General features: G+C 42.4%; 1 protein-coding gene across 7 annotated transcripts in view; it reads left to right on the forward strand.

Annotated features, from left to right (window-relative positions):
- PARD3 (par-3 family cell polarity regulator) overlaps nucleotides 1-25,355 on the forward strand; it is a 745,691-nt gene that overhangs the window by 453,610 nt on the left and 266,726 nt on the right. For 5 of the 7 annotated variants that reach the window (XM_060248141.1, XM_060248148.1, XM_060248145.1 and 2 more), the window contains 2 exons: nucleotides 5,342-5,470; nucleotides 16,343-16,381. In XM_060248141.1, coding sequence (XP_060104124.1) covers nucleotides 5,342-5,470; nucleotides 16,343-16,381 — 168 coding nt within the window. The remainder of the gene's footprint in view (nucleotides 1-5,341; nucleotides 5,471-16,342; nucleotides 16,382-25,355) is intronic. The other 2 variants (XM_060248143.1, XM_060248147.1) reach the window with 1 other exon arrangement.

The following is a 25,355-nucleotide window of genomic DNA, read 5'->3' on the forward strand; positions in this document are numbered from 1 at the left end:
TTGATGCCTAGAATGAAAGAACAATGGTAATTTCAGAATGATAATTTCATAATTTCAGAAAAGAAAGATAACTTTTAAAAATAAGCCGTGCTATGCAGTTCTGACTAGTGAAACAGGAGTTGTAATCCACCCTGCCCATTCCTGGGGTAGGGCGGAATATAAATCTAATAAATAAATAAAGGTAAGTCATGTGCAAAAAATCTTGTGTGGGTCAAGTACATAATTACATGCATATTTGCTTTCATGTTGCACCTGGCTTATGGCAACTCCAACAAAGGGCTTCCGAGGCAAGTGAGAAGCAGAAGTGGTTTGCCATGGCCTCCCTCTGCAAAGTCATCCTTGGTGGTCCTCCTTCCAAGTGGCGCAGCCCTGCTTAACTTTCAAAATCTGATGCGATCAGACTGTACTTTACCATTCCATATCCCAGATCATAGATATTGTGTCTCCCCCCCCCCCCCTTAGAAGATGAACTCTTATATGCTTGGCTGCTTCAGTAATTTTTATGTGGTAAGGAAGAGCCCCATGGCGCAGAGTGGTAAAGCTGCAGTACTGCAGTCGGAGCCCTCTGCTCACGACCTGAGTTCGATCCCAACGGAAGCTGGTACAGGTAGCCGACTCCAGGTTGACTCAGCCTTCCATCCTTTCGAGGTCGGTAAAATGAGTACCCAGCTTGCTGGGGGCAAAGTGTAAATAACTGGGGAAGGCAATGGCAAATCACCCCGTAAAAAGTCTGCCAAGAAAACGTTGTGAAAGCAACGTCACCCCAGAGTCGAAAACAACTGGTGCTTTTACAGGGGACTACCTTTACCTTTTTAAGGAATGGCAGCTTTCTCCTAAACTGTTCTCATTAAAAATGCTTAAGGTAAAAGTTGCAAACCCTGATGGCACCTGAGTTCTTTGGCCACTAGCCTGATCCAACATGGTTTCTGTTATGTTCTTATGTTAGTCCATTGGCATTGTCTTCCCAGTTTTTTGCTAAAGATTTTGCATTGTTTTTGACAGCCTGCCACTTTGCCTCACAATATACAGAGCAAAGCGTGAAAGCTTCTATGGCATTCATCACAGACTCTTGTTAGGTTGCAGACCTATGCAGTACCAATGTTTACTGCTAAATTAATAATGTTTACCGCCACTGTTAGTTTAGGAATGTTTTAATTACTGATTGGTTTTAATGTGATTTTAATGTTTTATCATCGTATTGTTCATTTTAAATGTTGTAAGCCGCCCTGAGCCTGCTCCGGCGGGGGAGGGCGGGATATAAATAAAATTTTACATTACATTACATTACATTACAGACACACACTGCTTTCTCTACTTTATGGTTTGAATGTTGAAAGCTTAGAGCTGGAATAAGCTGCAGGAATGGTCAAGCTTTTTCAGTCCTTTCTGATTATCCCTGTCAAGCCTCAGTGCAATCCAAGAGTGATGTCACTGGAGGGATCTCACTTATAGGCTGACTTTGCCATGGGCTAAAAGAGCAGGATAAGACATCTAGCAGGGTGATGAACAGTTGGATGGTGCAAGGAACAATTTCCCACTATCCTTATGCCACTCTCACTTTCTTTTTCTTGGCAGGGCTTCTGTCAGATTTCACACTATCTGCCCTGGGGCTGCAGCTCGCTCCGCCTCTTTCACAAAGCAAACAAGATCCTCTAAAAACCAGTTTCTGTTTGCCACGAAAAAAGGCAAAGCTAGTTGCAGCCCTGGGGCAGAGAGTGTGAAATTGGATGGAAGTCCCACGGAGAAGAGAAGTGTGAGAGTGGCATAAGGCTAGTGGGAAATTGGTCTAGGTTTGCCAGCCTGCAGGACCTAGTGGGGGTTCCCCTGCTTTTGGGTACTTCAATCAGCTGCTGGCCAGCAGGGGAAACTCCACCCCCAGACAGGGATGCTGCCATGCAACACCCTCATGACATCACTTCTGGGAGTCATAATCGTGCCAGCGACATCACATGGCAACACTCTGGTTTGAGGAAAAAGTCTGATTTTGAAGGCAAAAAAATTGTAGCGTTTTCTCCAAAACCCAGAGCATTGCTTATGATGTCACAGATGTGATGACATCACTTCTGGGTTCCATTCACCCCCCCCCCCCCGAACATCCCCCAAATCTCCCCACCATGACAATGAGGAGATCTGGTAACCCTAGTAGAGACCCCTATAGAGCCAAATGGGGATAGAAGAGAATCTCATTTAATGGGTGGTTTCACAGGGTAGCCATTTTGGTCTGCTTTACAACAACTAGATTCAAGTCCAGCTGTTCATTACAGCCAAGCTGTTCACTCAAATCTAGATTTTAATTTAATAGGGTAACAGTTCTACTAAAAGCCTGTTAAAACCCCAGTGATACAGGCAGAGTTGACAGATTCAGACATGGTTTCCGTTAGGGTTCCAGCTCTATTGCCTCTTAAAAGTATGCCATAGGCTTGCTAACTTATAGTATATTCTGCATTTATCTGTTTTAGCCTCTTTCAGTCCTCATGGGCAATGCTGAATATTGTCTTTGTCTTTACTGAAGAGAAGATTGTTTTTCCACTGCACTCTTCTTGCTCTGTAAAGTACTTAGAAACAAGCTTAGTCTGACAGGGCTTGCTTCTATAACTCCTTCTTGTCTGTTTGATTGCTGTTGTAATAGCTTGCTGAGCACCAAAGTCAAGGCAATTGTTCTTATAATTCTCTGGATCTGCTGTTACGCTTTTCAGCAACAACAACAAAAATCCATGTTTGCCTTCACCCTTCCCCCACCCCAGTCTGCCAGGACATCACTTTGTCCTCTGAGAGTTCTCAGCAATAAATGTCAGTGGCTCTTAGATTTCTCCAGCCAGTTCCTTTAGTATTTTGTGATGCATTTCATTATCTTCTGCTGTCTTGAATTGCCTCGCATAACTGTTGTCCCTTTATACTCACTAACTGACCTGCATTCCTGACTCTGCCCTGTGGCTATGTATGGAAAGATCACACAACCCCCCCCCCCTTTAGTTTCCTTTGACTGTGGTTCATTTTAGCTTCCCAGTCTATCATTCAGTGATGCTCGCTAAATCTCCCACAGTTTCAAATGAGGCACTTGTGTACATTGAATATTGCAAGCAAACAAGGACAATTCTCAGGACATCTGGCATTTTTCAGAGATTGGGGAGACGGGAGTTCTGGTTTGTTGTCTAAATTAAGGTGCCCTCAGTTTGTGATTGCATTTAGATATATTCTGTGACTGCATGCTTTTTTTTTTGTATTTTTAAAAAGTGTGTGTGTGTGTGTGTTTCTGTGTGTGGATGTATGCACCTGGAAGCCACAGCGTTCTCTGGCGACTGATCCCTGTTTGGGGCCTGCAGGATATTCAGAGAAGTGGCTGAATAAATTCCCCCCCCTCCTCCCCACACACACACTGCTGGTATTCCAGAGTCAGCCCTGCTTAGCTTCCAAGACGAGATGAGATTGGGCTTGCCTGGGTTATCCACATCAGGGCAGTGGTTGTATGCTTATTGATGTATTTATATTCAGCTTCTCAGGCTTTAAATTCCCAGACTCCTGAGGTGTTGGACACACTTAAGATCTCCCAAGAACAATCAAGCACAATAACATTTATTCCTAGCGGCATGGAATGTAGAATTGCAACACAGAGTAGCAGAAAACTAGCCCAAACCAAAACCAGCCATTCAATAATGAGAAATGTAAGCAGCAGCATAAAAGCAATACCACCAAAGGTAGCAGAGATTAAGATAAGTAAAACGCTGAAATAATGATAAAGTTTTAATTTGGCATCTGAAAGTCATACGTTCAGTACCAGAAAGATGGTTACGGAGGGGGCATTCAAGAAATGAGGTGTCACCACAGAGAAGGCTCTGCACTTGATGGTAAATGGTATCTTTTCTGAATGGGATCAGCCAGGGCAGAGTTTCTTTTGAGAACACGCAGTCATTGGAACAGCTGTATTGAAGGAATGGGTGTGTTTTACTTTCAATTAAGGAAAAGGCATCATGAATTTAACTTATTGTTGTCCTCCTGAATTAAGTAGGGCTGCCTCTGAATATAGATGCAAATGAAACTGAAATCAATCAATTGCTTGCTTATATAGCCAGCCTTGTATGGGCACATGACAGCTGCACCCCCAGCCTCTGCTGCACGGAGTCCTGGGGTAAGACAATGCCATGCACTCTGGATTCTTTCAGGAGGGAGCACAGAGGGGGGGGGGGGAGTATGAATTCCGATTCGAGTTGCCACTTGAAGAGCTCCAAAATAAGTAACACATTGTGAGACCATAAGGAAATAATGTACTCAGCATGTTGGAACATTAGCACTAATTTATTAGAATACACTGTCCTTGTAGTGCATTAAATTAAAGCATTTCATTGCAATTACAGTGCATCGCTTCCATAAATATTTTTGAAGTAAGCAAGAAACAGTTCCTTGAACTAGTAAACAGGCGGCAGGACTGGTGGAGATAGAGGCCATCGCTGTATATGCCACAGTGGTCTACTGTTTCTCCTTGGGTCTGCTTTGCCAATAGTGAGTAAAAATTGTCTCTACCAGGCATGTAGGTAATTACAAGCCTGCAAGAGAGGGAGGAATTTCAGTTCAGGATATGATATAGCATTAGACATAGTGCACACTGCTGCTATGCATGCCTTATGTAGAAATTAAGAGAGACCAGAAGACAGAAATGTCTTATCTGCATAATTGTGTGCTCTTTTCCTCTTTGCTTTCAGCTGTAACTCACTTCAAGACTCTTGCAGCTTCATTCACGCAGGCATAGCTTCTTGCTCCGTCTTAAAGCCATTGTTGATGTAGCCGAATTCTGTATTACTCTGTCACTGGCTTTTTTTGTAGCAGAAACTCCTTTGAATATTAGGCTACACCACCCTAATGTAGCCAATCCTCCGAGAGGTTACAGGGCTCTAAGTAAATGGCCTACTGGAAGCTCCAGGAAGATTGGCTACATCAGAGGTGTTTGTGACCTAATATGCAAAGGAGTTCCTGCTACAAAAAAAGCCCTGGCTCTGTGCATGTTTTAGTTGCAACCATGAAAAAATGTAGAGAAATACTTATTTAGTTCTTGTGGAGCCCTACACATTTTGCAGTTTACTTATTCAGCAGTAAGATCTTACTGCTCGGGTTGAAAAGTGAATAACTTTAGAAGAGATCCCCTAATGAAGTGAATTGCAAAATGTGTAGAGCTCCTCAAGAACTAAATAAATGTGGGGTTTTTTTCACCTTGCACCTGTTTTTTCGACATTATTTCTGCCTACTGGTGCAGCCATTGTTGTTTCATCCCTCTTGAGCTGCAATAACATCATCCCTTGCTATGGTGCAATTTAAGATTTTTTTTTTTTAAAACCCCAATCTTTTATAGGTCAACGGAGTGGATTTAACAGGAAAGACCCAAGAGGAAGTTGTCTCCCTGCTGAGAAGTACCAAGATGGGAGGGACAGTAAGCCTTCTTATTTTCCGCCAAGAAGAAACATTCCATCCAAGGGAACTGGTGCGTATCCAAAAGAGCAGCTATGATGTTTCAGATGGATATGAACAAATAATCCAATGTATGGTTGGGATGGGAATGCAGGGAAATAAATAACCCTCTGTTGTATTTCATATGGATGTTTGTTGTCTTTCTAGGAGAGGTATAATCTGGATTTACACAGCAATAATCATTATATTCAGGCCTTGGATTCAGTGGGAGCTCACAGGAGCGCAGCTCCTGAACCTTTCTGAGAGTTCCACCTCCTCCTTCTGAGAGCTCCACCTCCTTGTCCATTGAATAGTATTGCAGCTGCGTAACAATCCCTGGATGAGTTCCACCACCTATTTTTCAACAAAATGACCCCTGGTTATATTCAAAATTACAAAGTGCTTTCCTTAGTTTATTTTTTTTAAGTATGTAGTATGAAGAAAGGAGAGCTGTGTATGCTCTCCTGAACACCTTAGTGGGAACATGGGATTAAAATATGGTTTTGCTGCAATCGGCACAACAAACCAAATTATTTCCATATTACAGATGGGCTAGAGCTGGGAATTTAGCAGGATCTTTGGTGATATTTGAATCCAGGGGTTTCCTGTATCATGTCTCTCACTCTTATCCGTTATGCTGCACCATGTGTTAATAACTGATCCAGTGTGGTTACAGTGTTGGAATAAGATTTGTAAAACCCAGGTTCAAATCCCATACTGTTTTCAGGTTTACCAGGTGATCTTGGGCCATTCGCTCATTCCCAGCCTAACTTACTTGACAAGGTTATTGCTGGGATAAAATTGGGAAGGGAGAACCATTCACATTGCCCTGAGCTCCTTGGAAGAATTGTGGAATAGAAAGGGCATAGCTAATGTTTTCAGATCATGGGTGAAAGTGCAAATTAGGGACTGCCAAATGGATTTAGCTCAGGCACCTGCAGTCTGCTGGATTATCTGTGTCTTTTGCATTTATTGGTCCCTGTTGGAGAGTTTGCAGTTGGTCACACTACATGAGCCATGTCTTCTTTTTCATCAGAGTGTTTAAAATTAATGCTAGACAGGATGTACAAATGCTTTGGTTTGGATGGGAGAAATGTGCAAGGCGAGAATATTGTTCTTTTAATACAATAGCTTTTAACCCCAGGTGGGAAAGATACCCCACAGTTATTAATTTGGCAAGGTAATTTAAAGAATGCTTGTGGTGTAATTTAACTGGGATAAAACAATCACAGTATATAGACTACTTGTTCCGCAAAGTGGGCACAATGGATAATTGCAAAAGGTAAGATTTTCTGCTAAATGGTAGGGTGAAAAAGCAGCCGATGTTGAGTAGGTACAGCTGCCTTAGTCTGGGCCACACCATTTGTTTAATTTGTGCAATGATGGTTCTTCTGACTAAGGGAACCTCACCGTGGTTTCAAGAAACTGAATCCTTTTAAATAGAATATTAGGAACTGAGCACAGGACTGCTGGCATGCAAGATATGTGCTCTCCCATTGAAGTATTAGGGGTCAGTTATGGTAGGAGTTCCCAACTTTGGTGAACGTATGAGCTGTTTTGGAATTTTGAGAGTATGCAGCAGGTGCCACCAAAATTTTGTGTTGGAGACATTGGGAAGGGGGGTGTCAACAAAATGTTGAAGAGAGACTAAGCCAGGGGTGGCTAAACTGTGGCTCAGGAGCCACATGTGGCTCTTGCACACATATTGAGTGGCTCTCAAAGCCCCCGCTGTAAGCCAAAATGCCCTCAAAACAAGGTTGGGGAATTGTCAGGTGGGCACCTGGCTTAATCAGGATCTTTTACCTGTGTATACAGGATTCCACGTCCAGAAATTATTGCTTAAAAATATTAGGGACTCTAATTAAGTAAAACAATTAAAATTTATTCCAGAAAAATATAGGCTTCCATACAAGATAAAATACTCATAAAATCATACATACAATCCTAAGAAAAATAGAGAGAGAGATAGGGAAACACATGGGTAGACGAACAGGGTGATATTTACCGATCATAGTCTTCAAGGAAGGCTCCAATGGCGACGAGCGAGGAAGTGGGAGAGGGGACCCGAAACTGATCAGAAATCAGGGATGGATCTAAACAGCGGAATTGGGATACTGCTAGAAACACACCTGTGGGTAGCTAGTCCACAGGTTATAAGGACTATCTTGAGCCCTTAGGGAATGGGAGGTACGAGGGAGGAGGAAGGTGGTCAGCTGATGCATGACCTCCCAAAAAGGGGAGGCTTCGCTGTGAACATAAGGGCTGGACTACTGCGATGGCCAATAGAAAGTTCATTGGTGGCACCTAATTGGGTACCCATTCCTGACCAATGAACAGGCTTGGGTCCTGGATATCTGAGTGAACTTTCAGGTTGAAATGGAACAGGGTGGGGGTGCTCCAAGGGGACAGTATAGAGAAGAATGGGGGAAATCACTGGGTGGAGGTGTGCTTGAATTTATCACACTTTTCTAAGAGGGTGACAATAGAGGGTCAAATTGTTATGTAAGGTAACACCCGGTTTACACAAAGGAACCTGGCTCTGGCTGAAGATGGTCTTCCTCTTCTTCTGTCTTCTTCTTGGCACCAGTCTTTGTCTTGAGTTCCGCTGGCGAAAGAAAGTGGCAGTTGGGCAATTAGCCACGCCTGGGGTGGGTCGATTGCCTACAATCACAGGTGACATCTGGCGAGTTCGTGAGCCATTCACTTCGCTGGAATGGAGTCTGGCCTGGTAGGAAGATGGCTGCGTGTGGTGTTAGCCCTCCACAATGGATTCCATGGTCAGTGCTTCAAAACCATTTGCTTGGATAGCTCCTGGCGGCGCAGTCTCCTCTGCTCCACGGCCGAGATGGACGTCGTACAGAATGGTGGAAAGCCCTCTGTTCTCCTGGTGGGCACTCTTGTACCGGTCTTGAATGCCTTCATAGCATTATGGCTGCTAGTACTGCATAAGTCCCTTTCACCCCTGGATAGGTTCATTCACACTCTCTGGCCAGACATGTGTGAGCTACTTCTCCAGGTGCTCTGGCAACCAAGTTGGTGATTACGATGTTCTGTAAGGGGTTTTTCCTCACACCACTGCCTTGGAGAAGGCATTTGTCTCTTTAAATCACTTCTCCAAGCCAAGTCAGCAGCTTGAAGAATGCATTTTAAGCTGTTTTCTTTCCCTTCCCCTCATCTATTTGCCTTCCTTCCTTGCAGCTCTCAAACATCTGACGTTCATGTCTTGGGGCTCCCAAACATCTGATGTTCACATTTTGTGGCTCTCAAATATCTGACATTTATTCTATGTGGCTCTTATGTTAAGTAACTTTAGCCACCCTTGGACTAATCCAAGCATTTGGCAACCATTGCAGCAACTATTTCCAAATGGGTACTTCCTACAAGAGAAAAGATGAAGCACTTCCCACTCCTGCAAAAAGCTGGTTCTTTGTTTTCGGGAAGAAGCAAGTGGGTTCCAGGAGATGTAGTGGTGAATATTACTCGTGGGATCACTGTGTTACAGTCTATATTCAAGCAGAGTGCTGCAGTTGTCTCCAACATAAACTGCTTACATTATAAAAGGAGTAGGAAGGGAATGCTTGTATACTTTTTCTATTTGGTGTGATGCATGGAAGACATTGTTTTAACATTAACTCTATAACAATGGATATTAAGATAATGAATTGTCATTCCTGCAGCTCAGGAGTACTCATAATCAGCCTTCCACAGTTTGTCTTGTTTCTTGCAGAGGGAGGTTATGAAGATCCTGTGTATTCCTCTATGCACAATGCTGTGTATTTTGAAATCAGTGCACATGGAGGGAGCATTGAGCACAAGAATGCTGCCCACATCAGTGCATTTGCTTGCTCATGAGCAACAATGATACAGACACAGGACATGTGCACACACAGTCTCAATCTGTGTGATCAGGAACATTTGGAAAAGCAGCTTTGTCATTTTATAGGGATGGTTCTGTGCTTATGAGCTAATGATGGGAGCTGGGGACTACAGAAGAAGATTGTAGTTTTTTACCCCACCCTTCTCCCTCAATCTCAGAGCGGCTTACAATCTCCTTTATCTTCTTCCCCCACAACAGATACCCTATGAGGTCAGTGGGGCTGAGAGGGCTCTCACAGCAGCTGCCCTTTCAAAGACAACTCCTACGAGAGCTATGACTGACCCAAGGCCATTCTAGCAGCTGCAAGTGGAGGAGTGGGACTCAGACCTGGTTCTCCCAGATAAGAGTCCACACACTTAACCAGTACACCAAACTGGCTCTCTACATGTGCACGTAGAACTGCATGTACAGGGCTTGTGTTATGGAGGACAGACTGTGCTGTGGAAACATGAGCCTTCTACCCAGCATGATGTTTGTGAGGATGACTAAATAGAGTGTTGTGCATATGCAATGTACAAATATAGTATCAATAAAAATAGTTAGGGGTCATTTTATAGAAAAAAGAGGTGCCTGAGCTCATTAGCATAACTCATCTGTTTATGCCACACATTCATGACATCACCACAAGTGTATCAGAAGGCCAGGTAGCAGAGATATAAACTTTAGAAAGGGCACAAAGAGACACAATTAAAGGGTTTTTTAAAAGCTTAAAATAAAACATGTTTAAAACCAGAGCTTTTTTTGTAGAAAAAGCCCAGAAGGAACTCATTTGCATATTAGGCTACACCCCCTGACATCATCATTGTTTCACACAGATAGTGGAGATGTAAACTTTAGAGAGGGCACAAAGAAACACAATTAAAGGAATTTTGGTAGAAAAATGCCCAGCAGGTACTCATTTGCATATTAGGCCACACCTCCAATGCCAGGCCAGTCAGAACTGTGTTCCTGTGCATTCCTGCTCAAGAAAGCCCTGTTTAAAACATTAGCACACTTGCAATATTTTTAACAGTCTCTGATAACTGACATCTTGTGCTCTGAATTATTGCATAAAATCAGGAAACAGTTGTACTGTGGCAATCCTGAGTATGTTGTTCAGGTGTGTATCTATAATTTGCAAACCTACTTTTGATTTATTGACATTCATTAGAGAAATCTCATGCTCACTGCCCTAAGACCCAGGAGAAAACATGAGCATTGTGAGCTTTTATACATGCATTGTTCATGTGCTGGTCAAGAATATGTGAAGAAACCGTGACACAGATTGAGGGTTATGTGTTTGTCTACAAAACTATAGTCTTCCCAAGAGAAATTGCTACAACTCCTGTAAGGCAGTGCAAGAATAGAGAGACAGCCATACATAGCAGTCAGTATCCACCTATGATCTGGGAAGTCTAAGTTCAATATCCCCAGTCAATCAAAGGAAATCAAAGGAAAATGTGAAATGTGAAGGAAAAGTCAAAAGAAATGTGCCACGTGAACTTGGTCTGGACATAGTCTCAGCCTAATCCTGGCTTGTTGTTATTCCTCTTCTGGATCATGAATGCATGAATCATGAAGGCATTAATACAGTGAAAAGGGGAAGGCAAATCCAGTTGCACCCAAGACAGCCCAGACATAACAAGCTAACAAAACACACTCTTTCTCTTTCTGTGTAGCAAGGTAAAAAGCGCATACCTTGGGAAAAAATGTTGTCCTTTATTTATATCTCTCCCATGCAATCAATAGAGGGAACTGGGCAAAGGAAGCTCTCCCTCTTTCCCTCCCTCCCCAGAGGACCAAGGATGGGGAGAAGCCTCAGCAAACCAAAGGAAGAGAGGCTTGGCTCAGTAGCTCTGCAGTGTGATTGAGAATGCCTGGTAACCCTGGCAGACAATCACACAACACGGCTACAGAGCCAAGCTTCTCCATTGGCTGAGGCTTCTCCTCCCTCCTCCTCCCTTGGGAAGAGGGAGGGGAAAGAGTGAAAGAGCAAGAGGCTGCTTTGCTTAGCTACATCATCACAGGGGAGAGGGGAAAAATGGCAACTGAAGCAGGCAGAGAAGAAGGAAGCAGAGAATGGCCATTTGCTTGGGGGCTCTCCAAGGAGCTTTGCCCCCAACTGAGGCCTGAGAATAGTAGTATGAGGTTTTACCTCCTAAACCAATGAATATTGCTTTGCTCATTATCTTTATCTGTTTTGTCCTAGACAGCCTGGTGTGTTTAAGGAGCTGTGACTTAGTGGCGTGGACGGTCCCAGCTTCATATCCCAGCATCTCCCATTAGAAGGTGGCAGGTGATGTGATAGATCTCCACCTAAGACCATGGAGGGCTGCTGCCAATCAGAGCAGGCAGTATTGAACTTGCTAAAACTCATGTTCTGACTCGTACTTCATAAATTCATGTGACCGAGCACCTTCAATATGTCTTCTTCCATTAAGCCTGCTACTTACTAATCTCCATGGCTACAAGAATCATATGGAGTCTTTAAGGACATCAACAAGGGACCTTTAACATCCTATTCTCCGACACACGCATACACCCAAACTCTGTAAGTCCTTGGTCAGTGACAAGGCAGGATACAGTCCAGGGAAAGCATAATTTGTCTGATCTAGAAGCAGAGGCTGTATTGCCAGCTTTATATACCTTGTAAAATAATCATGCTCCAGAGAGAAATACCAGCAGAATTAGCTTTGGAAAAGTAGCAAGCCCTTGGAGATTGCAGAGCAAGCTGCTGAGTATTTCAAGAAATCAGAGAAAATACTGTGTGAGAAAAATGGTAAGGGAACACTGCAGTCCCTAAAGGAGTTACAATGGAGAATGGTTCTACAAAAGGCAGCAGATCTCACTCCTTCCCCTATATTCCATCTGCTCAGGAAATCCAAGAGTAATTTTTTTTCAGGGCTTGCCTAGGAAGGTCATGTCAAGCACAACGTTAATCTAGAGGGACCATTCAAGAGGAGCATTTCCTTTCGTGGCCTTTTGTATTCACATGTAGATGGGCTCCTAACAGCAGGGGGTCTTTTCAGTCCTGGAGTAAGAGATTCCTTCGGACCATGCTTCTTGTTACAGTGTGTCTGCAACTGGGATGGTAGAAAACACACTTTAATACAAAGACTGGATGGCTTAAAAATCTTTTCTTCATTTCAAAGGAGATGAATGTTTTGTCTTGCCCTGCCCTATGCTATGAAATAGGTTTGTGTAAAAAAGTGGGGCGGGGATGGAAGAGAGCCCCTCCGACATTGTTTCTGAATTTCTCTGACAGGAAAATTCTGTTTCTGGAGAATATATTTAATAAAGGTCTTAGTTGCAATAGATGATCAGAGTCAAGCTTATATCTTTGTTCCAGTCTAGTTAGCCCTTAGTGGAGTTAGTTAAGTGTGGAGTTTCAAAGGTCTAGAAGGTCAAATAATAACCTTCTCACATGGAGCTGGCAGCATGGTAATAGGATGGCTCTTTCCAGGGTCATTCAGGGAACATGAAGACACCAAGATTTAATTGTTCCCCACACCAGCATTTCCATTTCCTTGAGGCATGTGGGAAAGGACCTGTGATAGAGTGGCTCCCACGCGATCAACACAATATGAGAAAGAGTTCCTAGTTATGCATTTGCAGTGGAGCTTTTCTCTACTATACATATGACCCTTGTGGGAACTAAGACCTTAATTAGAAGGGATGAAGAGGCTTTGCGTAGCAGTAAGTGCAAATTTTTAATTCTTCGGTGATGTTTAAATTTGACCTCACTGAGATTTATGTCAATGAAAAGTCTATAATTTTGACGTTACTTTAGATGTCTGAATCCTGATGAACTATTTTTTTTATTAAGATCTCCAGTTAATTAACCTTGATGATAACCTCACATAGGCAAGGCTTAACTTTCCAGGACTATCACTAAGTTCTGTGGTCTTTTATGACAGAAATCAGAGCACTTAAAAAAACTAAAATTAACAACTTGCTTAATTTCGTATTAACATCTGCACAACAAACTCAATGAGAAAATGGTTGTGGGCACCACCTAGAATTCTCACAACCATCCTGTAGCAGCACATATTTTTTTCTTTTCAGAAGTAAGTTGCAATAAAGCAGAAATTCTCTCGCTTATTTTGTAGCAAAAATTCATGTATGGTAGTATATAATGAAATAACCCTGATTCTAAAACCACATCAAATATTAATTAATAGTCATAAAAAGAATGAAAGATAGCAATAGTTTGGGGTTTGGCCAAGAGCAGTCGTGTGTGTGCCTCCCCAGTAAAACTCAAAATGCTACCCAGAGTTTGGTGGTATATTTTATTCATCCCCACTCTGTTAAAACATACACAGATGTTGCCAGTCACAAGTCCCTGGGATAAATATGATGTAAGTGCTGCAAATGCTCTGCTCCATGCTCCTGCAGATCTATCTCTGCAAGATATGAAAAAAGACTAGTATCGGTAAGTGGGGAGGCACATAATATATTGTATGGAATGGAATAGTGTACATTCTCTCACAATGGTTGAAAGACATACACTCTGTAGTTTCCCCCATAAACTGTGGGTCCAGACTGTTGGCTTGACGTCAGGATTGTGCTAGGATCTGTTGAGGGAGATAGACACCCTTCTGCAGTTGGCTTTTGTTTGCTGCAGTGAATGCCATCTCTCCTTCCTTTAAGTCTTTGGGTTAGATCCTACCATGCTGTATCTTCCTCCAGCCCTAAGGAGGTCTTCTACCAGCAGAAGACCCTCTTCTGACATAGGAAGGCACCACTATTAACTAGTGGTAGAATCTAACCCATTGTGTCAACCTATAGTTAGGTTCATTTGCATGCAAATGGGCAACAAATTGGGGAGGTTCATATGATGGCAACATTATTAAGATACAGTGCTTGTGAGAAATAAATCAGCTAGTTTCCACTATGTGTGATTCGTTTTGCCAACAAATAAGTCTTTGCCAACAAAGAATTCATTGATTTTAGAAGATCAGGGGTTGTTGATTCTGTTTTCTGTCTTTGTCAACCAATGCAGTTTTAAGAATTCATTCCTCTAGGACAAGTTTATGGTTGCCTTTGTCTGTGTGCAGATGATTAATTAAAATTGCCCATCTCATAGGAGAGTGACAGTGTTTGGCTTGATGTCTCTGAAGCAACTTAGCATAGTTTGATTGACAGGAACTGTAAAAATGCATAGTGCTACGTGTGTGTCTCCGCTGTGTGATTTGTATGTAAGGGATGCAATGTTTAAGCAAAGGCACTCTTGATTTTCCAAAAATTCTGTTTTGTTGTCATCCAGCGTAATGTATGGATGTCAATCACTCTGGTATTCTGTCCTTAACATTGTGTGTCACGGCTGGCAATACCATTTCATCTGAGCCTGAGGGAAAAAAAGCAGGGACTGAGAAGGTGAACAGGTCCTTGGGGGGAGGGGCAGTACGTGAGCCCTTAAACATGCTAATCAAGTAGGAAAGAGATGTGGACAACCTTATAGCAGCTTGATCTAAGAAGTCAGCCAAGCCAGAATATAACATTTTTTTTATGCGCGAAGTGAAATCCTATTGGTTCCTTGATTGTTACGTCAGTAGATCACAGTACCTCCTACTGTGCATCTGAAATACAGGTGCCCAAGTACATTTCTGTCTCCTGATCAGCTGTCATAGTGGAACAAGAGAGTAAGATCTAGCTGACAGAATCCCTGGTTTGTGCCGTATTTCTGTGTCATCCATTCTGTTAAGGACACTTTGTTTCAATTTAAAATAGCTTTGAGATGGCTGAATGAGGTTTCAACAGATATACAAAAGAAAGTTCCATGTGGAATTACTGCAGAATGTCTCCCCAAACGAAAAAATATATATAACCTAATAGAAGTTTGAGTGGGCCATCTTTTTGTTTTCCTTTCTGGTATTCTCAACTGCTCCAAGGACAGTGGGCATACTCAGTCCTCACTGGGCCATTTGAGGGTTATTTTTAATTTACAGACTCATATTTTTCTGCATTTCAGCTCTAGCTGGTACTCCAGCTACAGCAGTCCCTCAAGAAGCATGAGCTTTCAACAGAGGTCCCTTCACTGATCACATCCAACTTAGATTACTGTAATGTGCTCTTCATGGGCCTGCCTTTGAAAATGATTTGGAGAATTCACTTGGTCCCAAATCCAGCTGTCAGGGATTGGTTGAAAGGACTGTATTGCTCTTGTGATGAAAGACCTACATGGGCTACCCATCTGTTTTCAGGCACAATTCAGAGTGCTGGTGCTTAACTTTAAGACCCTAAAGCAGTGGCTCCCAACTTTTTTGGCATCAGGGACCAGTTTTGTGGAAGACAATTTTTCCACAGACCAGTGGGGGTGCTAGGATTTTTGCTGCCCCAGGCTACCCACACCCCATCCCTGCCCCCCATTGGGGTCTTTAAATGAGTAGGTGAAGGTCTCTGCCTCACTCCATGGCCTGGTTGCTGACAGGCCACAGACTGGTCCTGGTCCGCGGACCAGGGATTGGGTACCCCTGCCCTAAAGGGCTCAAGGCGAGGATGCCTGAAAGACCATCTCCTCACATGCTATCCATCCCTCCAGTTAAGGTCTGCCTCTCAGGCCCTGCCTTCTGAGGTGAGTTGGGTAGGGACTAGAGACAGGGCATTTTCTGTGACAGTGCTTTGTCTTGGGAATGCCCTACTCCCTGAGGCTCATCTGGCTTTCTTTTACTTCCTTTTAGGTGCCTGGCTAAAACACATCCTTTTATGCAGGCTTTTAATTAGGAGTTATTAATCTTATCAGCTTTTTAATGGCTTGCTTCTGTTTTATGGATAATTTATTTATGCTGATATGTTGCAATACTCTGGTTTCTAATTCTAAGCCCCCGACGAGCAAGATTCTGAAAAGGCAGCACAGAAATAGTCCAAATAAATATGTAGGGCTCGTCAGCAGCTCCAGCAAAAGATTCTTCTATAGGTGCATCTCTGTTTGTGCCAGCTTTTGATGCAGCCACCCATTTGAGAATCAAGCTGCCTGCTTGTTTCCCTCTCGACAGTTTGCAGGTGCTTTTTCCAGCCTTGTTCTTATTTTCTTTTCTTTGCTTCCTCTAGAACACTGAACAAAGCCAGTCACAAATGCCCAAGGAAACGGTAAGAGTTTTGCCTTTGACATGTCAAGAAAAAGTCAGACATTTTTGTTTTTAAACTCTGTGTATTAATAATGTTGGAGCACTCCATCAATGGGAAGATTTGCCAGCAACTCCATTCACTGTATATGCTGTAGGTGGCTCTCTCCAGCCTTACATTGCATTGGATTTCCTTTGTCACCCTTAGCTCATATGTAATTCGCTATTTGCAAGGAACGGTAATTTGTGTCTCTAACTGGGGCACACACAAACAAATTGATTTGAAGGCAGGAAAAAAACCCAAGGTCTTCAGTTACTAAAGCTTGAGAAAGTTTTTAAGTCTTGCATCTGAAACAAAAGCAGGGGTCTCCAGCATAAGCTGACATTGTGGCTCCTTGCTCCTGCTGGAACTGTCATTCCTGGCTGTAACCTATTTTTAAAGCAGCTGTAATGTAATTTAAGAATGGCATATCAGATTTCCTTGGGAGTGGGACGAAGCAGGTCTGCATAAAGGGGCAGCACAGAGCTTTCTGGAGCATCCTTTGAATGGTCCTGATAAAGATATCAGATACAGGCAGCTTTTTAAAAAAAAGAAAAAAGGTTGGTTATTTTTCCATTTAGAAGTGAATTATCATATGAATCAGTATTGCACAACACAATCCTGTTTTCTTTTTCATTACATCTTTCATAACGGCTTCACCTCTGGAAAAATGATGGACAAAAATAGCAAAAGAAGTGCTTTAGCTGAAAATTGCAGCTAAAACAGGCAGGCAGTGGGGATTTTTAGGTTTTCTTTGCCAGTTAGAAGTCTTGTCCAGCAATGTTGCTTTTATCTGTCAGATTTTAAAGCAGTGGTCCTCAATATGGTGCCCATGGATGGGCCTTGTGGTATCTCCTAGTATGTTCCTTGACAACCACTTGTTGCTTCCCAGAATGTCTCTTCCCTAAAGCCAATGCTGACTTTTCTGTACTTCATTAGAGTAGGAAGTGCTTCAAAAGAGCTCCCAAAGCATTTCTTCTGTGTCTGCAGGGAGCACTGGTTGGGAAACAGCTGCTTCCATAGTGAATTCTTCCAAAAAATTTATTATTGGATCCAGCATCCCCCATGGCAGGCATTTTATTGCGGCACTATATCTGTTTTCAAGCAGTTTTCCAAAACATCTTCCCTTAAAACAGTGGCCTTCAACCTGTGTGTTTGGAAACTCAGGTGGGCTCGCTTAGTACTATTTGCTGGTTTGTGAGCTGTAGAGAGCCACACTTTTTGCTGCTTCTTGGAAAGAACCATGGCCATTGCCCAAGCTCACAGAGTATGGATCTCCTCCACCCTCCTCCGCATGATGAGAGAAGCAGTGGAACAGCAAGGCACAGGCAGGTTTATACTCCCTGCAGAAACCTTCCCTTGCCTTCTTTCTTTAGCCTGATCATTCCTGCTGCCCATCCTCTGATGCTCCATTTGTACCAGCAGCACAGAATCCCCCTCCACATGTGTGGTCATAACTTTCTCTTCCTCCCATGTAACTTGAATGCTGCATGACATCATGTCGTGTTTTCAGCTTAATGGGTCCTCTACTGCTACCAGAGAGTTAGAGGGGGGTCCTGGGTCTAGGAATGTTGAACATTACTGTGCTAAGGGGCAGCTCTCACCAGGGACCATTTAAGGTGGGCTTAATGCAAAGATAGCAGATGGGGTTCCATCTGACACTTACTTGCAACCAGAGTTCCCTGGTTAGCGAGTTAGCGTGAGCTAGCTCACAGATTTTTAGCTTCTAGCTCACAGATTTTTGTCTTGCCTCATGACCCCAGAGCACACTAATTTATGCCGTAGCTCACAACTTTCATGCCAGTAGCTCACAAAGTAGAATTTTTACTCACAAGATTCTGTATCTTAGCGGGAACATTGCTTGCAACATGTGGAAAGAGAAATATTCTGTCTTCTTCCCTGATCAGAATCCTCTTCCCTGAGTAAAATGTATAATCCCACAAGCGATTACACATTCGAAGGCCTGTTGCATAGTTATGAATTTCATAGTATTCCTCTGTATTAAAAATTTGAATTTCATAGTGTTCCTCTGTATTACAAATTTGATTATTTTGCCATTTTAAGCCAGGCTTCTTTAGAATTGTTCAGAAAACAACTGCTCTTTCATTGTGACACAGAGGAGTGCTGGTTTATGTTCCATGATGTGAAAAAAAAATGCAAAGTGTTAGCTTATTTACTAAATGGGTTTCACCCTAGTAGTTTGGGACATGTCGTGTGGGGTTATGTTTGTGTGAACATTAGTGGAGGAGAGGAACTGGGTGGCATATGTTTCCTTCAACTTTTCTGCATTCCAGAATTTCGTCAGCAGAAAATCAATAGCGCATGGGCTTGTCTGTAGTATTTTGCGTGTTGACTTTGACTGCCTTTTCCCCTCTGTGCTTGGTTCTGCATCATTCCCCATTTAGTTCTCCTGTCTCTAGTTGTCAGACACTTCAGTTTCTTGCTCATGCTGCTTCTGTGTTTTTGTTTTTTGCATCACTTTTGGTCTCTATTGTGCTGTTGTTTGTGAGTTTGGCTGTCACGGGGCTGACAGTGGAAGAAAGCAAAGGGAGAAGAGTAGCGATAAGAGCACAGGGAGAATAATGGGAGGCGGGTGAAGTAGAAAAAACAAAATTAGGATCTCTAGACTTGACACAGCAAATGTTTAGAGACAGGTGAAACTGCCTGTTGTGGAGGATTCTGCCTGACCGTTTAGAGAAAGGAACTGCTCCTTGAGCAAGCTAGCTGGGAATTTTTTTTCAGTACAATCAATGCCCAATTAGTATTATTTGATGTGTCAGGTTTAGAGACATTCCTTCCCAGGAAGTGCTTCTGATGCAGGAATATTGCATTTTCTCAGCATTCTAACAGCAATATGAGTTATTTTATTTTAGGGTGCGTGTGCACGCGCGCATGCCTGGAAGATATGGTGATCTCTGGTGAATGACACCTACTGGTTTAGAGAGGTGGCTGAATAAAACCTGCCCCTGCCTCCCGACTACTGGAGTTCCAAGGAGGTCTCCCATTCACGCACTTGCCAGAATTTGCTCTGCTCAGCTTCCAAGATCTGACTAGATCGGGCTTGCCTGGGCTATCCAGGACTTATTTATTACAATATTTTTGCCCCTGTTCTTTCCATGCATGTCTGGGGCCCTTAAGGTGGCTAATGCTTCAGCATAAGGCAGTAAAATATTAGTAGAATAAAAGTAAAATAGTGGTAACTTACAACAGCAATCAAAAGTGAAAACAGTAGTCTGTTGTTGTTGTTGTTGTTTTTAAAAAAGACCAACAGAAGCATATTTATTTTAAAAAATTATATAGCCATCTTTCTCCCAAGCATCCCTCCAACCCAAGCCCGGTTAACAACAATTTGATAAAACAAACATTAAAATGGCACATTAAAACCAACTTATGCCCTATAAGGGAATAGAAAACATCTGAAAAACATTAATTGTCACCCAGGCCAATAGCAGGATGAGAAGGTACTGCCACTAACGAGGGAGCTGATTGAACCTCCCATTGCAGAGAATCCCGAGGACCGGGTGTCATTACTAAAATGGCCCTAACTTGGATTCCTGTCAGTGTGATGGAATGCAATGGAGATTTGTGTTGACAACTCGAACATGCCAGCTACATTAGTGCATTGTGTGGAATGTGATAGTATATGTATCATGGGCAAATAAATGGGCAGTGCCTATGACATCACTTGTAACAAGCAGTGTAAGTCTGTTAGGGTAGTGGGAACCAGGGAAGCCTTAGTAGCAAAAAAAAAATCCCAGGTTCCTCTTGCTTGAATCACAAGGACCTCTGGTTGGAGGGGGGAACTTTTAAACTCTTTCTACTAATCAGGACCTTTCTGGTCATGGGAATCAGGTGATCACAGACAGCCAATCCTATAGCCCTCTCTCTCTCTCGCTGTCTCCTTCTCTCCCCTCCCCCCACCAACCTACATTGCACCAACTCTCTGAGGGCAAAATGGAGAAGGGGAAGAATCACATTTGTTACTCTGAGCTCTGTGGAGAAAGAGTGGAATAAAAATGTGTTAGGTAGAAGGATATCGGCATTTTCTAGGGAAGTACAGCCAGCACCTTCCAGCTTTGACGTCTAGTCAGCTTCATGATCCCCATATGGCAGTTCTGAATTCTCTGTGTTATGCATCCTTACCCTAAATGGAGCAGATGCACCTTCTGCTAAGTGTGGTGATTATTTTGATATGAAAGAGATTGACTGAGGAATGAAAACCGGTAATTTGTCATTACATTTCTGTTTCTGAGGATAATTATCTTAATCTTGTTACTTTGCATAGAAATAAATTGTTAATTATGATAGGAGAAACATCTGCTAATTAACCTTTGCCCTTCTCCTCAAAAGTCAATACAGCTAGGCTGGTATTGTGCATTTTGAATGGTATTTCTCTCTTCCCCCGCTTGTTTTTTTTCTTATCTCAGATACTGCTTGTGACCTGCGTAGTAGTTTCACCTGAAGGGATTTGAACCCTGCTTGGGTTCTTGGATAGGAAGAATGCGGGAATATGTGAGCACTTTAAAAAATGGAAGCAGTGCAACAGAAGAAATAGGTTAACAACATTTCTATGTTTTCACTTCACCCAAATGGGGACCCGCAAATTAGGGTACCAGGCTGAGAGATGTTTTTTCCAAGGATGTAGACGTGACTTTCAGAGAACCTGATATATTCCCCCGCTTTCCTTGGATTTATTCCTAAGCCATCCCTGTTGTGTTTTGGTTGCTGCCAGTGTGAGTTCACACAATCTGTAGTTCAGTGATAGATTGTGTCTTCATTGTTGCTTTCATGGTGAAGCTTCTTTTCCTCTGGAGTTGCACCAAAAGAAGACAGAGTGTGAAGATGTTTCTTTGTGTTGGTGTCCCCAAAACCAGATGCAATCCACTTCTTCTCCCCTTCATATACCAGGCTTCACTTGCCTTTACTCCAAATGTGTTTTGGTATTCTGAGACTAGAAGATTCAGTCCTTCATTCTGTATTTGTTGAGTCTGTCATCAGACAGTAAGTAGTTCTAGAGACAGTATAAGAGAGTCCTCATGGTATTGGAGGGGGTCCAACTCTATCCTCACCCTGCAAAGGTTTTCCTTGGACCAGTCATTCTCAGGCTATCTCACAGGGGTTTTATGAGGATAGGAGAATGATATAAGCTGCTTTGTGTCTCTGCTTGGAAGAAAGGTATACATCTTTTGCTCTAATATTTGTTGTTAATCAAAACTGTGCTGGAAGAAAGGCTGGTCTATACAAAAATTACAAACAACTGAGGAAAAATGGCAGCCTCCAGGGTGCGAGATCCAGTAAAACTAGTGGTTTTTATTCCGTTCTTTAGGGATGCCAAAGCTTCCAGCTTCAGCACTTAGTAGGGGCTTTTCAGTGAGGAAACAAACAGTGGGGGAAACCCTTGCATACTGCTGTGGCTGATATTGTTTGTCTACTAGGGTACACTTTTAGTTTGGCAGGGTAATGGTGAAGCCCAGTGAACCAGGCTATGGTGTCACATCAGTTGAGCATGTGCTCCAAAGCATAACATAGAATGCTTTGCAGTACTCAAGAGACTCTGTAACAGATCAGCAGAGGTCAACAAGTCGGTGTGGAAGTCTGTCTTGTATATTTTTATTCTACCTTTCCTCCAGCAACAGCTTCCTGCACTATTTGTCTGTCTCCATTTTATCTCCACAATAACCTTGTGATAAGGGTAGGTTATGGCACTGAACTCCACCAATCACAGACTCTTGAAGAGTCTTTGGATATAGAGATTTTGAAGACTATTGGGCTGACTAATGCCAAGAGGTTCTTCCATGACTTTTGTTCCTGCTGTCTCTTTTATGACCTTTCCCAGGCTGTTTTATGATTTCATTGTGCTGTTTTACTTGTGAGATGCCTCAGGTAGGTGTTTGGAGAGACATATAAATATTCTAAACCGATATATTCCACAGGGCCATGTCTGTAGAACATTCCTTATGTCAGAGGGAAACTCCACTATCAGCACAATGTTTCTGTGGGATCCAGCCCATTGACATCTGCTGAGAGCAATAAACTTGTAGATCTGTAGCTCTAACCACTGGGTCCACCAGGGCTCTTTTTCTAACAGGAGCTCCTCTGCAATTAGGCCACACCCCCTGATGTAGCCAATCCTCCTGGAGCTTATAGTAGGCCCTGTACTAAGAGTCCTCTAAGCTGTTGGAGGATTGGCTACATCATGGGGTGTGGCCTAATATTCAGAGGAGCTCCTGCTAGAAAAAGAGCCCTGGGGTCCACATTCTTTATCCTGCAGGGTGTTTTAGTAGTGTTTGATTATCCCAGGAGCTCCTCAAGGGTTTGGTGTGGTGCCCACTGCCTTTGTTCAAGATCCACTTTCAAATATTGCATATGTAATTTTTGCAACTTTGAGAAATGCTAGCTTATGATCACATCATTTAGAGTTGAATTGTTATTACCAGATGGGGAGAGGTTTGATGCTGATGAGTTTGACAGCATTATTCTCTGCACTGATTGAGAGTATTGTGAATGCTGCTTATTATTTCTTATGACTTTTAGGGAGATAAAGAAAAATCCAGCCTTTGTCTTCTAATAATGTGAAAGCAGTCACGTTAAACTTGAGGGTGATTGCCTTGGTTTCATTTCCATTTGGGGGCAGTTTTGAATGGGTTTCAGATTACATTTTTAATAAAGATGTAATCTAAAAAACTGATAAGACTTAAAATTAAGGGAGTTAGAGAATATGTAATCTACCCCACGATACCTGTTCTGTTTCTTTTACTGAAAGAGATAATCTGTTTCTGAATACTTTATTGGGAATAATAATGCCTAGAACAAAAGGAATAATCCAAATGGAATTACCAGCCATGAAAACCTGAAATCTTTGATACCAAATGGAATTGTTTGCTCTAACAAAAATTCTGTTTCTCTCCCTAATTTGAAATCTTTTTGGATGCTCAGACTTAATCAGTTGTGTGTCGGTGAACAATTCTTCAATTGTAATTAATTCAGAAGCAGCTGATTGTGTCTGGCTAATAGGTGCACAGCCATTTTACAGATTTTTGGCATATGTTTTTGCTCTCGATCTCTGATGGGTGAATGTGTGTGTATGTTTAAACTGGGAATTGATGCTTAACATGGACAATAGTACAGTTGACAAGTGCATTTTAAAAGGATTTGTTTTAAAAGTGCCATTTGTTGTACATGCAGTCTTATTCAAGAGTTTCATCTTTGTTTCATGCAACAGTGATTTAAATTAGCATTTTTATCCTAGCAAATCAAAGGTAACAGTTTACTAAGTAAAGTGGGGCTCTTGAATAAGTATGAAAAAGAGGAAATTTAAACAGCTATAGCTTTCCTCTCCCATGAGTAGCAAGTTTAACTCACTGAAATTTCCTCTTCTCCAGAAATATTGAAGTACCAGGAGTACATTTCTCTTTTTCATTTGGTATCAGCTTTTTGTTCTTTTAAATAATAATGTCACATTGCAGTCTTGAGCCTCAACCAGATTGTATGTGATAGCACAGCATAGAAGAATGAATGCAATACTAGGTCGCTCCTGAGAGTTACGGAGTAATAATATTATAAGCATAGTGGCTGCTTTTGTACTGGCTAACACAACAAGTAATGAAAAAGCAGTGTTTGGGTTGAATAAGCCAAGTGTTTCACAGGAGAACAGGAAGAAGAAAAAGACCCTCTCTTGGATCCCGAACAGTCCGGTGGTGGTGGAAACTGCCTGCATCTTTCCTCTGTTTAGTGAGAGGAGATTTTCTGTTCTGTGCTAAGATATGTCAGCAAGGATAAATCCAAGCCACTTCTGTTTGATAAGGATTGTAAGTTAAGATTGATCTATGTTAACATCTAGAAGACTCCCATCAAAATTTATGTCTCATTATGGAAAACAATCCAGATTCGGGAAGGCTTAGAAGAGCTTTAGTAGGCATAGCCAGTAAATGCCAAATTGAAAAATGGAGTCAGAAGAAATGAATTTCATCTACCATTATGTCTCGTGGGGGTTAGTATTAGTGCATTTCCGATTACGGATAGCTTCAAAAGCAGCTTTATTTCATTGGTTTTTGTCCACTGTCTACTTGTTCTGGTCTCAGGTGGAGACAGAAGGGAATTAAAGGAGACAGCTTTTTGAGTCATCTTCCTGTTTCCAACCTTGGTGCTGTTGCTTGCTTCAGGACAGTCTCAACAGATCCTTGACCTTCCTACCCCAGCATTAAATACCATTAAATAATGTGCCAATCTGCATATATCCCAGAAGCCTTCCTTATCTTGTGCGGTTTCTGGACCTCCTCAGTGGAGCTGTCCCTGTCTTGAGCAAGGGCTCCTACTCTGCTTGTGAGCCTCTTCATGCTTGCTGGTATTTGCCTAGAGATGGCTTGCTTCCTGGAGCTCCTTGGCTGTCCTAGTGTTAGGCACAGGGCCATCAATTTTATTGTATGGGGGAGTGATATTTGCTTTGGCACAGAGGCAAAGTGGTCTCCTGCCTGCTCCAGATCATCTTTGGGACATAGTATTGAAATGGTATTGCTACCCACATTTTTTTCTTGTTGCTTGGCCCCTTATATTTATCATGCCTCCCATCCAGTATGTTAGATGGCATGACATTCAAGAGTGCAAGGCCATAGGATAGCTACCCTTTGGTCTTCTCTTGAGTAACTACTTTATCACATTTCTTTACATTATAGGTCAACTAGAAGCCTGAAGTCAAATAACTGGCTAGCTAGTTCCAGTCACTGTGAAATTTAGCTAGTCTTATGCCACAATGTCCTTTGGTTTCAAGTATACTAGAAACCACAACTTTTGGGATTCCTGTTCTGTGCAGCTCTCAGAAGTTCAACAGTTCTGTCAGGGTCTAGACTGTCTATCAATCCTATGGTCTTATGACCTCCACACACATTTTGTCACCTACTTCCTTCCTTTCCTCAGTCTTCTGGCTCCTTCTCTTTCACATATCCTTCCCTCAAGTTCCTAT

Source organism: Heteronotia binoei, chromosome 10 (assembly GCF_032191835.1).
Source record: "Heteronotia binoei isolate CCM8104 ecotype False Entrance Well chromosome 10, APGP_CSIRO_Hbin_v1, whole genome shotgun sequence".
Lineage (NCBI taxonomy): Eukaryota > Metazoa > Chordata > Lepidosauria > Squamata > Gekkonidae > Heteronotia > Heteronotia binoei.